At 40.8% G+C, this 17,159-nt stretch overlaps 1 protein-coding gene across 4 annotated transcripts in view; it reads left to right on the plus strand.

Moving 5' to 3' along the window:
• Nucleotides 1–17,159, plus strand: part of LOC126354877 (myocardin-related transcription factor A-like) — a 306,159-nt gene that overhangs the window by 257,388 nt on the left and 31,612 nt on the right. For all 4 annotated transcript variants that reach the window (XM_050004891.1, XM_050004892.1, XM_050004893.1 and 1 more), the window contains exons 6-7: nucleotides 4,580–5,268; nucleotides 10,330–10,534. In XM_050004891.1, the coding sequence (XP_049860848.1) occupies nucleotides 4,580–5,268; nucleotides 10,330–10,534 (894 nt within the window). The remainder of the gene's footprint in view (nucleotides 1–4,579; nucleotides 5,269–10,329; nucleotides 10,535–17,159) is intronic.

The raw sequence follows: 17,159 nt of genomic DNA on the forward strand, positions 1-17,159 counted from the left end.
GCATTTAAGCTTTATATAGGTGGGGTAACGATGGGCAGAGGTAACGTGTGAAGTATGACTCTGGAACACCTGCAACAAATGGACCAAATTCTGTCTCATGGCTCAGGACGTAATGTCCACGGAGCAACTGTATAGAAGGACAAACGCCATCTTGGTCACATTAATATCCCATTGGAGACCGGTTTCGCCCATCACTTAGGTTGGTTAGTTGGTTGTTCCATTGATCAATCGCACGGTACGGTAGCCGTTATGATGTGGAACGTGTCAAGTGCACAAGAAATGCTCATATGAAACAAGATTTTTTAATATGCATATGCTACAATACAGAGTTAAGGATTAATATTTATATTCCGTGACTATGCAGTGTCGCTTCAGTTGTGCGACTGGACCCCTAGATTTCCTCTCAGAAAGGTCACAGTACGTAGTAATCGAAGGAAAATCGGACTATCGGTTTTAATTGCAAAGGACTTAGACACGATATCTGAACGGTGCGAAAAGTGGCAACTGTCTCTCAGTAAGGTAACGTGTGAAGTCATCCACACGAGTACAAATCAGAATCCATTAAATTTCGATTAAATGATAAATCACACAAGTTTAAAGGCTGTCATTTCGGTTACATACCTAGGAACTACAATCGTGAACAACTTAAACTGGAATGGTCATGTAGATAATGTTGTGGAGAAGGCAAACAAAAGACTGCGGTTTACTGGCAGAACATTCAGATGATGCGACAGGTTTACTAAAGAGACTGCCTAACTACGCTTGCTCGTCCTTTGCAACAGTTCTTAGATTAGATTAATTATTCATTCCATAGACCCATAAAAGAGGGAATCCTCTTGGGTGTGGAGCATGTCAGATAAACACATTACAAAAATGTAATTAGAAATCTCTGATCATCCTGAGATCCGTTAATCACGAATTATTGTGGTAATTAGTTGGCGCCAACTAGAAGTAAAATAAAAACTGAGCTAGTGGTGTTTGTCTTTTTATATACACATGACATAGCTACTGTCTGAAAAAAAAAAAAGCACTGTCGGACTAGAAGACTTGCAGGTGGGAAGAGGAAAGGAGTGACATTGTGTGTGTGTTTGCGTGTGAATGTTGTGACACGTGGCAGTAATCGAAAATAAGCAATGTTGGTGCCGAATTCGCAATGATGTTCTTGGTTGATTCGTTACAGATCGAATGACATTTCACCTCTTGGCGTGTCGTGGACTCGGGTGTTGAAAGGGAGTGACCTAAAAATAAATGGGAATGACTTCTTAGTAGCCAGACAGTGCTGAGCAACCAGCCAAGTGCACATAGTGGTTTATAATAACGCGTCATCTACATACTTGGCTAACGATACCACTGTCGGTATTGAATACAGCAGCGAAGAAAAGTGCTCTGCTGTCTACAAGACGCTTGGACTTAATTCCTGTTGGCAATATTTTTAGCTGCAGTTATCAGAGTAACTGACTGTTAACCCAGTAGCAGGGGAGGGGGCAAAGTCTCTGACTCATTGTCGGGAAACAACAATGCATTTGCAACAATACTATTAACAGAAGACAGCAGTTTTACGAATTTAACTGCCACGACAATGATTGCTAAAGGTTTCCACGAAATAATCATTCTTAATATGAAGTCCAAATGCCAGCAATGCTCGTTGACACTCTGCCGCCTTGTCAGTGGGTGAGAGCGGGATCTGCGCAATGAATTGAGGGTACGAGGTACTCGATATTTAGGGGAAAAAAGATATGCAATTCGTAATGAAGCGAGAGCGAGCGATAGGCTGATGTAAACCTGGCAGAACCAGGCGCACACGTGGCGTGGCTCGCTCTCATTGTATTGTTAGTCTGCTTCTTCTGTGCGTACCAGCAATACCTGCAGGGGGAGCAGCGAGGATGGGGGCCGTGGCAACTTAATAACTCTTACTGGTCACTGTTCTGGCTACGTTCAAGGAAAAGCTGCTACTAAACTACAATGCACTGCTCAGAAATCCATCTTTGGTGACGCTGCGTAAAAGAAAGTACGTCATGAGCCACTGCTGCACAGAACGTGTGCAGGCAGCTATTTCTGTATCACTCGTGGGTCATCCACTGTCAAGTTGCCTGATTTCGGGACATTTTCCTGCTCGACGACCACGGATTTCGATGAAATTTTTCTGGGAACGTTCGCACATGTCCCCAAGGAGCATTGGCAAATTTTGACTTTCGTCGAAGCAGTACTGGCCGAGATTTAGTCATTTGTTTCACTCCGTGCACGACTTTGCGCAGAGCGAGGGTGAATTTCTGGCGACTTTGAGCTGCTATATTTCGGGCAATGTTTTGTTGAAACAAATGAAATTTTTGTAGCTTTGTGCTTTCGCTTTAGAATAATAATGAAAAGAATTTGACGGGCCATACTCAGACTTAAAATTTTAAGCAACATCGGCACCCGAAAAAATGTCAACGTTTTGTTTCTAATATCTCAGGGGCTAAAGGTATGACAAACGTGAAACTTGGCATGTAGTCCAAGTGATACAAGAATCAGAAGTTTACATTTTTTCGTGTCGCCATTTTCGCACCCAACTTCGATTCAAATGATCAAGACTTGTTATTCCGCCTTGGATTATCATATACACATTGTCTTGCTGTTCAAACCATGGTCTTTCTAATGAACGCAGTTTGGAACGTTTTATAGAACACAGTTTTTTGCAAAACCAGTTCGAAAATTCCGCAGTAGCGGCCTTATTACAAAATCTTCAACTTTGCACTTAATTTATTCGGTATTTGAAAGTGGTACATTAATGACACTTTATATTCGGTACATTGTGTCGTTACGTTACTGCAAGCCAAATTTCGCATTCGTCATATCTTTAGTCCCTGAGATATAAGAAACAAAACGTTGACATTTTTCGGGCGATTTAGCTTAAAATTTTATGTCCGAATATGCCCCCTCAAACCCTTTTCACTATTATTCTGAAGCGAACGCCTAAAGTTGTACAAGATGGCGAAAATTTCATTTCTTTCAACAAAATATTGCCCGAGATTTAACAGCTCAAAGTCACCAGAAATTCACGCTCGCTCTGTGTAAAGTCGTGCATGGAGTGAAACAAATACCTACATCTCAGCCAGTATTTCTTCGACGAACGTTAAGCTGTATTAGTGTTCATTGGGGACATTTGCGAATGTTCTCATAAAATTTCATCGAGAGCTGAGTTGGCTGAGCAGGGAACCCTCGATGAGTTGACATGGAATGGCTCTCTCTGATGACAGCTATTCTGTTTCTCAGTGGACTGAGGTGTGCCACAACTTCTCTGTAACGCTGCAAATGATAACGGTATAGACTGCCCCTGGTCTTGAGTGTTGGTCCATATGTTAGCGTCTGACAAGTAGGGACCACACCCTGACGAATAGCGATTGCGACGAGCTGCTTCACACTAGTCGGGCCCATTCGAAAGTGACACAAGGTCAAAGGTCTTGGCATAGGACTCGTTTTGGACCATATCAGATTTTATAACATAAATTAAATTTTAGTTATAAAACTTATTCCCAAGAAACTGATGGGAAGATTTTGATTCACCACAGATATGGCAGAGGAGAAAAAGTCATTGCAAACAGGGCAGTAATCAAGTGGTAGGAGGCCTGTGTTAAGAACAAAGTAAATTTCCGTGAGCATTTTTGCAATTGCAATTTCTGCTTGGTCTTTGGCAAGAGATTGAAAAGGATCGTGGCTTTTTATTATTGTGAATGTTGATAAACACAGTGATAAGCATACGTGCCTATGAAACTTTGATGATATATCTTTGATAGTCCCTTGTTCACAGCAAATTTAATTTTAACAATGTAAAAATTTTGTGACAGGTTTCATTCACTCGAAAAAAAGCAAATAAAGTTCCATACCTGTGATTGGAAGCCACATGCACATTTAATTGACTGTTATCTGTCCATTTCACTTAGGAAGACCTTATCCCCTTAAGTTTATTTGGAGTGGAAAAGAGAAACAAACCAAAACAAAAATGCACCTCCATGTTAACGGCCTAGAGGACCACGCACTTGCACCCTCTAACACGAGGCATTATTTGATACACTACAGAAGGACATGGGCTCAGCATACTGCCCTCTCGACCATTGTCAGCTTCCTAGGCCTTGGAGCCACTGCTTATCAATTGAGAACCTCTTCAGCTGGAATGAGTGCACCCCTTTCCAAGACTCCCACTAAGGAAATATTACTTGCAGCACCATATATGAAATCTGGGCCCTTTGCATGACTGTCAGACATGCTGCACACTCAGCTACAGAGAAGGTCTTAGTGTATCTTGAATGGATGCAAATCACAAATTCTTTGCTTTCTTGGAAAATGTTTTGCAAAACAAAATTTATTTGATTTTGAGTGGTTTGATGATTCCAGCTGGTCTGAGGCAGATCCTACATCACATTTGAATTCAGTCCTTTTTAGGTAACATAAGTGTAGCTACATAAACCGATCAACAAGGGTTACTTTCGAATGGCTCCGGAGTAGTGTGCCAGAGAGCATTGATTGGGTGATCAAAATGAAAAACAGCCACCGAGGGTGCACACATCTCGTGGCTAACCCGTCACGTCGTGTCACTTTGCAGAGGGCGTGATCCCATTCAAGGCGACATGTGAGGGCCAGCTGACACGGCCACAGCACCCCAGCCGCTACGTCACGTTCGACGATGACTCGCAGAGCTCCGAGGGCGGGCAGTCGCCGCCGCAACCGCCCCCACAGGGGCCCTCGCTGCACGCGGCACACGACGTACTGGAGGCAGCGGCAGCCTCGGCGGGCATCGTGACGGTAGTGACGGCGCCTGCCTCCGCTGCCGCGACCATAACCCTGGCCGACCTGTGCGTGACCAGCCCGCTGTCATTGGGCTCCACCACATCGAGCCTCAGCCCGCTCAGCTCGGTGGCGTCACCGGCACCCGCCTCTGCCGCTGCTGTGCCGCCCCCGCCTCCTCCTCCGCCCCCACCTCCCGCCCCTGCACCCTCTGTCGTGGCAGCACTGACACCCCCGCAGACTCCGCAGCCATCACCGGCACCGTCGCTGGCCTCGGTGCTCTCACAGGCGGCACGCTCCGACGCGCCAGGAAAGGACAAGAACCGCAAGAAGTCGAAGAGCAAGACGCAGCCCAAGACGCGGCCCATCAAGTTCCACGAGTACAAGGGCCCGCCCAATGCACACAAAAGTGCTCACGCCAGCACGTCACCAGTTGAGACCTCCTATGAGCTCCTGCTCCAGCAGCAGCAGCTGTTCCTTCAGTGGCAGCTCGAGTGGCAACACAAGGTATGGACAGTAGAGATCGAGGACAGAGCTAGTGTGAGTCCAGTGTTGAAGGTTGTGTACATTAGAAATAGAGTTACACTGCAATGTCACTGTTATACTGGCTTCCTTCCTTCCCGCTACAGCGTTGCAAGTACAACTACTCTGAGAACAGTAGCGTCACTGTCACTACATATGTGTTGATTTGTTCCCTCTTACTGGAGGGTGCAGCAGTGTAAGAATACCTCTAAGTTAGTACAGAAGTCATACTATATCTCTGATGGGGAAAAATGACTGATTCTCAGGATCAAATGCCATGTATGTAGAGGAGCATGTGGAAAGTGGGCTACAGAGTAATGAGTGAGCAGGCAGGCAATATGTCTACTCATTAGAGATGAGAAATTAAGTCTGTATACTCACTTTAAACTCCCCTTTGGGTTTTGTGGTGTCACCTCCAAACTTGCCACCTCTTTACACTTGGAGACTGACCTTGCCAGTCTCTTTCTTTGCTCATTTAGCTGAAAACTTGTCACTTGTATCTGTTGTTAAGTACAAGTGGAATTCCAGATTTATAGGGGCTCTAGGATCTTGAGAGAGAGCAAACAAACAAGTATGCATTGAGATGAGAAGAGGAAAGAAAAAAGTGACCCTAAGTGAATAACTGATCCAGTAGTGACTGTCAGTTTGTGACGGCTGAAGGCTTCATTGCAAGGAACATCACTGTTGTTGATGACTTAACAACATGGGATACTAGTATTTGTTACTTAAATCTTTTCTGAAATTCAAGTTGCTACACAGGGAACATCACTCTACTGTAATGTTCTGCAAAATTTGCTGTAGATGTTTCCTCACATGTGACTGACAATCAGATTATTTATTAGAAACTTGCCATCGCTTAATGTCTCCTTTTGTGACACTAAAACATTCACACTTGCCCACTCATATTAATAGTCTCACTTATCAGAATTACTTCACATGCTGTATTTTCTAAATTATTGTTATTCTTATTGTAATTTATACTTTGATGTACGTATAATGTAATTAGTTTTATTGAGGAATTTTTATTTTAAATAAAAGTTTGATGTTTAACATTTTTTAGTACTGTATACTCCAAAAATTTCAATACTACCAAGATATTTTTGCTATAATGTTGACATGTACTTATTGAAAATACTGAGCTTACTGATTATAGAAATGTTTGATTTCACCTTTCACCACTTTCAGTGCATTTTATGTTGCCTAGGTCTTTTTCTGTGCAGGTTGCTGGAAACAGTCAACACTGAAGCACATGTTGAACAGTCAATTCTTCCCCACAGTCGCATTTGGTTTTGTTTCCTTCAATGAATCTCTATTTTGCCAGGTTAGCCCGCAATCTGCCCACTCCTTACCTCTGCCTTTTAAGAACTTCTAGACTGGCCAATTCTCATCATGACCAGGGGGTAAAGATCCTGACAATTTTTCCAACCAGGAGGCTTGGATGCAACCTTTTCATCAGTGGTTGTTAGGTTTTCTGATGTTCTGAGGAAACTATTCCTTGACCGTAGTCATTGTGGGTAGGGTTGTTGCCCATGCATGGGATGTTTTTTTCTCCTGCTCCAGTTTTGTTCATTCCCTGTGTGGTGCTATTTCTCTTCGAATAGGAAGAGGTCCAATTCCTGAAAGGTGGTAGAGCAATTCAACTGGAGTTGACTTCAAGCAGCCTGTTATAATTCTGCATGCATCACTTAGGGCAATATCCACCTGTTTGGCATGTGTTGACTGATGCCAAACAGAACAGGCATGCTCTGCAGTGGAGTAGCATAATGCCACTGCAGAAGTTCGGATGGTTTCAGTTTGGCTGCCTCACTGTGACTTGGCCAGTTTTCTCAGTAGGTTATTCCTGGTGGAGACTTTTGATTTGAAAATCATGCAGTGTTTTTTGAATGTCAGAAGTCTTTCAAGTGTTATTTGTAGGTATTTTGGAGTGTCACAGTGTTCCAGTTAAACACCTGACCATTCTGTCTTTAACTTGCGGGTGATTTACGTGTTTCTCAGATGGAAAATACACACTTGTGTCTTTGATGGGTTTGGTTTGAGCTGGGTTATTCTGTAGTAGTTTGACAGCTCTTCAAGAGCACTCTTTAGGGTAATTTCTGTTGAATTGAAGCTTGTGCTTTGGGTTGGCAGAGCAAGATGGTCATCATACAAGAAGCTCCTGCACTTGGGGACTACAGGTTGGTCATTAATATATATATTGAACAGAACCGGGGCCAACACACTTCCCTTGGGAAAGGCCGTTTGTCTGTAGCCTCCATCAGCCGCACTGTCCTTGAAGGTCAACGAAAAATCTTCAGTCCTGCAGAAGATTGGTGATGAGCCTGGTGAGGCTGAAATCCTTGTTTAATAGTAATTGGTGGTTGATGATGTTATACACTACTGTCCACAAATACCACTCCTCTCACCTTACGGGCTTCAAAGCCATCTTCTATGAACTGCATGAGACTGAGTAATTGTCCTGTGCTGCTTTTACCTGAGTAGAATCCAGCTTGCTGAGGTATACACAAGGGATCAATAACATATGAGAGACAGTTTAAAATCTTTCTCTCTAGCAGTTTGTAAAGGTGATGCAGTAGCACTATTGGTTTAAAGTTCTTTGGACTCTTTTGTTTTTTACCAGGTTTTAGTAAAGCAATTACTCAGCTCTTTCGCCATATCTTTGGAATTTGATATCTCTCAGCACACTTATTAAAGAGTTGCAGAGTCCATTCCTTTGTTGCTAATCCAAAATGCTTGACTTGCTCAGTTTGTGCATCATCCAACTAGCTGACTTACCATTTTTACTCTGTTTGATAGCTCCTGTAATTCATCCATAATGAATGGGAGTGAAAAGTTGTTCATATCCTCTTGCTGAGTTCTTCGTAGTTTTGTTTTTTTGGGATTTATGGCTGGGCTTCCCAATTATCAGTAGCTGGTGTGCTGTTTGGTTGGCAGTGTTATTTTGGTGTGTAGTGGTCTTAGTTGGATCGTTGCACAGGCATCACAGAAATCTCCAGGCCTTATGACTGTCTCTTTTCATGTCCAGGTTTTCTATTGTTTTCCCTTTTTGACTCTCTTCTAAAGCAAATGAGTTTATTTTCTGTTTCTATAGTTGTTTCATTGAAAGGATTTTCTCTAAATAAGGTGCTATATTCTGTACATAAGGCTGCCTGATCTGATGTGAGACCAGGGATGTAAGATGTTCGACAGCCATGATGGAGAGATATTTAGGAACATCTCTTTACAGCTGTAGTGAAGATGTTGTACTGTTCTGGTGTTGCTTCTATATAAGACACTTTAGGATTCAGTAAATCTGCAAATCTTGACCAGTCAGCATTTCTAAACCTCCTGCGAAATGGTTTTTTTGAGGTCTAACAGCAGCAAATATTTGGCACATTATGGGTCTATATTGGCTAATGCTTTTGGTGGTGAATATGAGATCGGGATTGTACAACTCACCTCCAAGCGCCACTGTTCCATGATGCAGCTAGTTTTGCATCATGGATTAAGGTCAGGTGATTCATTTCCGCCCACTCTTGTAATGCTACCCAATTTTCATCTTCATTATCATAGTCCCAAATGTTACTATGACTATTGAAATCACCAATCGCAATCTGCACGTGTTTATTTTGGAAATTTGTTGGTTTATTAACTGTGAATTCTTCACCAGGTGGTTTGTAGAGAGATGGAATGGTGCAATTACCTGTTTCTGTAGTATGGATTTCAATGTTATTGTCCTCTGTGAGTGCTGTGGATGGAATTTGGATGTCTGAATGAACAAAGATACCACTTCCCTATTCATAGTGTGCTCTTTCGATAGCAAGGCACGTTCCATTTATCTTTGGTCTATGCTTGTCACAGCTCCTGTGTGTTTCTTGTATGCACAGTACATGATGCTGGTGCTGTATGCAAAGTTCTTGCATTCTTCCTTGTCTGATCCTTTTATGCTGTTTGAGACAATACTTAGCTGTGGCCCTAAACAGGATTTTTGTATGGATGTTTCCGGTGTGAAAGGATCTGCTGTCGTTTCTTGGTGCCCAGGGTATGCCTGACTGCTTTTCTCAATGACTATCCCTGACTGCTTTTCTCAATGACTATCTTTGAGGAGGCTCCTTTCATGCTTTCACCAAATATCCAATAATTTGGAATTTATTTTATTGCAAAGATTTTGTTTTTTACATAACAATGTAATAATGTACATTTAACTATAACTGTTCCAATGTGTTGGGTTTCTGGTAGTCATATGATGATTTGCTACTTACTGAATAAATACCAGTAAAAGGCATGGGTTATCAAACATTTAAGTTATTACTGGTACTTATGAGGTCCTTAATTGCGACCCGTGATACTTATTGAAATCATTAAATTTGAGCAGTAATTGACACTATGATAGGTCAGAACATTACATGATTGTTAGTGAAATATGTACTTGGGTGTTTTCAGCTGTGTCCATTCTTCTTGCTATCATAATTTTAATACTTGGTTATTAATACTAATCTGCCTCCATAGCTGAGTGGTCAGCACAGATGGCTGCCACGAGGAGTACCATGCTATGATTCCCGGTACTGCCAGCAATTTTTACTTGGTGTGATGACTGGACTGTGGTCCACTCAGCCTCGTGGTAGTAGTTAAGGAGCTATTTGATTGAGAAGTGGCCTCCAAAGTCTGCAAAGCCAGCAATGGCTGTTAGAGCGGTGTGCTGACCCGATGCCCCTCAGTACCGTGTCTGAATGATGCCATTGGCCGAAGATGACACAGTAGTTGGTCGCTCCTGATTGGCCCATCTGTGGCAAGGGCAGAAGAGCTTCACTTTTCTCTTTTAAATTGATACTGAGAAGTGAATTAACTTCTCAGTGTAGCCTTAAAACCAAACATAGTCACAGTAGATATCATTTGGACTTGTGCCTATTTAAAGAAGTATTTGGAATCTGATTGAGGAATAAAATCTGTGGTGCCATTAATGCCCTTAACTAGTGAGCAGTTGTTGCATTAATGTCTGATAAAGTGAGTACAATTCACATAGCAGAACTGAACGTGCCACTTTGTAAATGCTCCACCATTTGCAAACAGTACCCACAGATCATCCTGCCGGCCTCTCACAAGTCGTCGCCAGACGGTGGCCCGACACAAATGGTGGCGGTGGCATCGCCCTCACCGTCACCGTCACAGGCCGCCCCCACGAGTCCACCACCCCCTGCGGTGCAAGCATTGACGCCTGCACCGTCCGACTCCGGCAGCATCATGCGCTCCCTGTCCAGGCTCGACGATTGGAAGGGTGAGTCCGCAGTGCCTATATATCTCTCAGTAACGGTTCTGCATATAGTTTTTGAACAGAATGTGATCGTTTTCAATGTATTTTACAAAAAATTTTGAAGGAGTGAGTAAAAATCTGGAAATTATTAGATTTTCAGATACACGTACATACTACTAATTTATTTGGTCAAAATTCTGCATTGATAATGTTATTAGTCACTTAACAAACATCATCACAAATAATGCAAATTCTGAATTGATGGTAATGGAGACCTAAGATATGTACAAACTGCACATTTAATGTTCTCACCCTGTCCTGTCCTTTATGAGCAGTAAGTATTGTACTAATTTACTGTTTACTTTGCAATCATAGGAAATATTACAGCTTCACTTATGAAAGGCATACCTGCAACTATAACATAGAACACAACACAGTATGGCTGAAGTCTAAAAGCCTCACATTGTTCGTGGATCAGCATCCTCTGCAAGTTTCTGATAAAATAAATGTTAGAACTAGAAGCTTGACACAGCTTAATGTTTTGAATGTACAAAGTGCAAAACCTACAGACCTCAAATCTATACAGTAATTGAAAGAACACAAGAGTAATTTGTCCAATATTCTACAAGAAAGTGCCACCTATGGTTAGGTGATTAGTTTAAAAATCAAAATTGAAAGGCCTGTTACATAAGATGAAAGTCTCAAACATTTGCTAACACTAAAGAATGTAGATAAGAATGTAGATGTAGGTAGCATAACAATTTGTCAAAAATAGAGACTGTAACAGAAAAATCAGGACTGATGATAATTAGAGATGGGCAATCTCATGCATCTCTTTATACCAGTTCACTTCTTACTGGTCCTTTTTGGGACAAATTTACTTTTATTTTTTCCCTGTGCTCTTTTTTATGTACTTATATACTGCTGTATGTATTTTAAAAAACTCACGATACAAAACTAGAAGTACAGCACCATATAACAAAAGTGTAACCAGGACCCAGAACTGTGGCTCAGGGGAGACTTACTGTACGGGATGAGAAGGAAAGATTCCTTTCTTCGTTCTCTTTCCTTCTCATCCCATATGGTAAGTTTCCCCTGCCTCATGCTTCTGGGTGACTTTCCCAAAATCTACCCCTTTTCCTAGACCTCTCCAATCCTTTTTCTTCACCCTTCTTCCTTTCCCTTCAACCCTATTGCTTGAAGAAGGAGCCACTGGCTCCAAAATCTTGTCAATCACAACAATCTTTTATGTGTGTGTTCAGCCGCTTCGCAGGGTGAGTAGATTGTTTTATCTATCCAATTAAATAATATAATCTGAACATTATATAATACTCCATTTACATACTTTCTGTACAAAGAAACATGAATTTTGGGAATCATTGTTGATGAACACCTGTCAAAATGGATGATATCTGTAAGAAAATCAGGTCTCAGTCTTCCTAAAACATGATACCTTTTAAGCTGAAGGCAAACATATTTCTGATTGATAAGTACACATCTGCAGTACATTTACATTGACATGACTACTCTGCAAATCACAGTTAAGTGCCTGGTAGAGAATTCATCGAACCAGCTTCAAGCTATTTCTGTACAGCCCACAGGAAATAAATCTTCCTGTGCAAGCTCTGATTTCTCTTTATTAAAATAATATACAATATTAATATCCATTCCACTATATAAAGACAATTCATTGTTTAATGTTGTCAAGTTTGTGGTCAATTTATTTCACATTTTTACATGACATAATAACAAATGTTTGTGTGGACATATAGGCTACATTTAAAAAATATATATATGATATTTAAATAAGTATCTGCTATATTAAGGGGGAACATCAAAAAAGGTCTTGGCTAATTTACTTTAAATATTTACACAATAGTTCAATAAACATTCAGACGGTCATAGGCTGTATATTATTTTAATATATATGGTATATAAAAATACAGACAATACATACAAAGGTGAAATGTTTTTGCAGACTTTTCAAAAAGTTCATGACAAATTTAGTTCAAATTTGTATGCTATACTCCAGTAGACATCCAGACAGATGTTATTTTAATATATGGTATATAAAAATACATATAATGTATATAAAGGTAAACATTGTTAGCAAAAATCTCGAAAAGTTCTTAACTAGTTTATTTCAAATTTGTACGTGATACCTAATAAGCATTGGACGAACATGAGCTGTATATATTGTAAATAAATGTGGGTACACACACACACACACACACACACACACACACACACACACACACACACACACACACACACACAAAAGTATGTCATTTCGCTTTCCATCTCGCAGACTGTTTTCACTATGGTAGAAGGGCATTTGATCTGTTAGACAAATTATTTCTTCCTTATATATTCTTCCCACTTATATAGTTTTAAACAAAAATTGTATATACAGCTATGTCTTTTTCTTTTCTCTTCACATTAAATGTAACAGAAAAGTTGTATTTATGGATTATCAGCTTGTAATTAGAATATTACTGCAGAAAGTGAATCATCCGAAACTTTATAATCCTATCCATTTGCAGATTAAAAGTATGTGAAATACTGTCACAGACGCTCCTGTCCTCGCAGACCCTGCAGCTGGGGAGGCCTCTCTCATAACACATGCACCAATGATCCCAACCGACTTCAAGTGACTGCAGTTACCTGTTGAGGTTTTGTTCACAATAACAATAAACGAGGCTCGCGGTGAGAATGAGAGGGGTAGAAAGTAGACAGAGCAGGAAAGGGGAAGGGGGCGAATGGACATAGAGAGGGGGAAGGAGAAGATAGAAAAGAGCGAGGAGGATGTGGGTGGCGAGAGTGGTGAAGAGGGGATGACCAAAGAAGGAGGTAATCGACAAAGAGAGGGGGAGGAGGGACAGACAGAGAGAGGGGAGACAAGGAGATTAGGACATACATCGAATTCCCATTCGTATTTAGCAGTTGTGAAGCATTGATGGGTTCGCTAGAAAAATATAAAATAATTAAAATTTGATGATCATTTTTCCTTATCTGATTAATGTATCGAGACCTGAAGTGGATACCAGCGGTCTATACAGAAAGGACTGCGGAAAAGGAAGTAAGAGTGGTAGCTGAGGTATGCAAGAGAGAGCCTTGTAAGAGATATTTTCAGAAAATATAAAATTAATTCAGAATAATGCAATGAACAGTAAGTAATGTGTGTAACTAAAAGTCTCAGGGAGAGAAAAAATTTTCTCAAAGTTATAAGTAATAAAAAGGGTGCAGATTGCAGCCCACATGTGACAGGGACAATTTTTTACAATTGACTACAATATGGTTTTAAGATAGTTAATGTAAATATTGTAAAGAATAAACTGAATATACCTGTCAGTAGAGAAATGCTTCTATTTGATAGAAGTTTTAAATTTTAGTGTCCCCCTTTAAAACTGGTAGTGTATGTAAATCATCAGCGCATTTTGGTAACAGAAAATAATAATTTTTGATGCTCATGTTTTATATCAATGTATGCATTTATCCTTTACTGGTAAGAGAAGTACAATTAGTACATTCTCATATTTTATCATATGTGTAAACTAAAACTATGATAGTGTCCAAAAACTAGTTGTTAAAGAGGCAGCAAATAAATAAGTAAATAAATAAAAGAAATAGATCTCAAAACAAAATTTCCAACATGTAGTCAGTTCCACTGGCAAATGGAAAACACAATGTTTCTATCTTTATAAATCTTTGTTGTGACTTCAAGAAGAGGAAAGGTGAGTCAGGTTTCAAGAGGAAGGATCTGTACCCAGCTAGCTGTGTCCCTATGTTAGAGGCAGTGCACAGACAGTCCCACTTCCTGTGCATCTTTCACAGAGTGGCAAAAGAAAGGGGAAGAGATAGGCTTGGCTCTGCCACAGGGTGCGAGGTGATTTATGGAGTGCGGCTTAGATGCACAGAAGTGACTGTCCTTTCCCTTAGCTGAGCAGTTGGGGCGCCTGGCTGCCATACGCGGGACGTGGGTTCAGATTCCGGTACTGCCAGTGATTTTCCTCTTGTGGAAGGACTGGAACAGGGTACACTGAGCCTCATGGTGCCAGCTGAGGAACTGCTTGACTGAATAGTGGCTCCGGGTCACGAAAACTGACAGTGGCCGGGGGAGTGCCTCTGTGCTACATCCAATGGTGCCACTGCCATAAAACAACACGGCGGGGTCGGTCTTTGCTGGTGGGTGTGCCAGGACTTGTGGCAGAGCTTATGTTACAAAAGTAACCAGGTTACTTGTGAAACGTTGAGTGACAGGTTGTGGGCATTCTGTATATCATGTTCCACACTGACACTATGAGGGATTTTGCAACTGGTGCTCGCTTCTGGTAGAACACCAAGTGTGAGGGGCTATGATCGATGTATAAAACTATTCGCTAGTGTTTTGGCCCCACCATTGGGGGGCATCTTCAAGATGAAACACTGGCAATACATTTTATACACTGTCCCATATATTATAATTATTAAATTGTAAGTAAAGTCTTTCAAAAATTAGAAAATCCTGCCCACTGGATTTGATAAGGGTCAGTGTGCCAGCCAGCAATCAGGATGTGGCTTTTAGGCAGATGCCCACACTTCACTAAGTGAATGTTGGAGTCCCATATCAGCTACATGATTTGCAAACATTTTGATAGCTCTCACTCATTTTCTCCTGCAGAAATTCTACACAGAGAGTTGGGCTATACGTATTTTGTCCCAGGGGAGTAATGGGTTCCATCAGGAATGGCATCTGGCAACTCCTTCAGTCAACCGTGCCAAATCCGTACATAACCATCCTGACCCTGTGCTGATGCGAGAGAAAGGCACAAGAAAAAGATGATGATATCACCTTTGTACACATCCTCATTTACCAGATTCAGTTCCTTGTTAACAAAAAGAATATATGTACACTGTATTCACAGAGAAACAAATATCTGTGCCAAATTTGAATGAAAGATGCCACCGCTTCCTTCCCTCTCCCCAAGCAAAAACCTACAGTAACATTCCATGTATGGATGTTTGCCTGCTTGTTATAATGTGAAGTAATATTACAGTTTTTCTTAAGCACTGACAAATTGGTAACTATCTACACCCATTCTGGAAAATGAATAGAATGCAATCATAACTTAGCACTCGGACATTTACTGCTTATACAAAGAGAGAGAGAGGGGGAGAGAGAGAGAGAGAGAGAGAGAGAGAGAGAGAGATTACAAATGAAAAAATGGCTAAATTTGTGTGTTATCATACTAATATGAATGTAGCACATTACTTGTGTCTCATGTAAATGCTCGCACTTGATCCTGCTTTGACATGCTTATCTTTAGATGTGTCATTCTCTGTTTAATAACAGCACCATCTCAAATGTTTGGCATTTCAAGCATGCTACTTTTGTTTCATCAGTTAACGTAATGTCTTTATGCACCATTTAGCTCTTTTGAGAGTGCATGGGAAAAGGGAGATGGAGTTGGAGTTGGAGAGGGAGAGAGGAGAGAGAGAGAGAGAGAGATGTAAATATATATATATATAAGTTACGATTTCTCAGTTAATTCTCGTATCCACAAACTGGGCAAGAACCATGAAGAAATTGGTGGGCACATGCTGCATTATGTTTTTAGTGTACTTTTTATTTATAGTGGTTAATGATACTTGTTAAATTGCATTGTGTGACCAAATAGTAGCATATACCCATGAAATTACAGGTTTAATGACAACAATCATAAAGTTGTACACTTAATGACTGTAGTTTCACCATAAATAGGGAATAGTTAATTAAGTATTCACAGTATCTGTGACTGAAATGAATTTTTGATATGTTTGAGTTGTTACTCCCAACCCGTTGAATACAGAGCAGTCTGTAAACTGCCACATTGTGAATAGTATGGTGTAGGGTAATGGTACTTTCCAACTCTGACATTGTACCAGACATTCAGTATCGCATACATACAATGAGATTAATGTAGAGTATGTTAACTGTAAGCTGGTTGACAGCTTCCTAGTCCTGAATCGGTGAAAGTCAACAGAAGTCATAAGGCTTCAGCCAGTAGTAATTTGTTTCTGGTTCCAGTACACATTACTCAGTACACAATTCACAGGAAGTTGTACCATTTTATTGTGGTGTCGAAGTTGTTTTGCTGTCGCAATGTTTGAATCTTTGCAGAACACTACAGAAAAAGAGCACCTGATCTTTTTTTTTGTCGTTTCCTTGTCCAGCACAGGGCCAATTTCAACACTGGCTAAGCAACAAACAGGGCTGAATTATATCTTCTGATATTTGTCCCAAATTCCCACATGAATATCCCTGCCTGCTGCACATCTTAATCCCAATAGTAGGTTTGTATTTGACCCATGAAGATTTGATGAGACTTGATGCAGTTTTACACTGTAGAGAAATTGTAATAGAGTGGGAAGAATATGGCCACACTATATTGTTAGTGAATTCATACCACAATGCTCAAGAAACACAAATTTCTGCACAGGAAGTGAGGAAAAAATAGCAAAATACACTGTGTGATGAAAAGAATCTTGACACCCCCAAAAACATACGTTTTTCATATTAGGTGCATTGTGCTGCCACCTACTGCCAGGTACTCCATATCAGTGACCTCAGTAGTCATTGACATCATGAGAGAGCAGAATGGGGCACACCGCGTCACTGTGTCATACTTCT

The sequence above is a fragment of the Schistocerca gregaria genome, chromosome 3 (assembly GCF_023897955.1).
Source record: "Schistocerca gregaria isolate iqSchGreg1 chromosome 3, iqSchGreg1.2, whole genome shotgun sequence".
Lineage (NCBI taxonomy): Eukaryota > Metazoa > Arthropoda > Insecta > Orthoptera > Acrididae > Schistocerca > Schistocerca gregaria.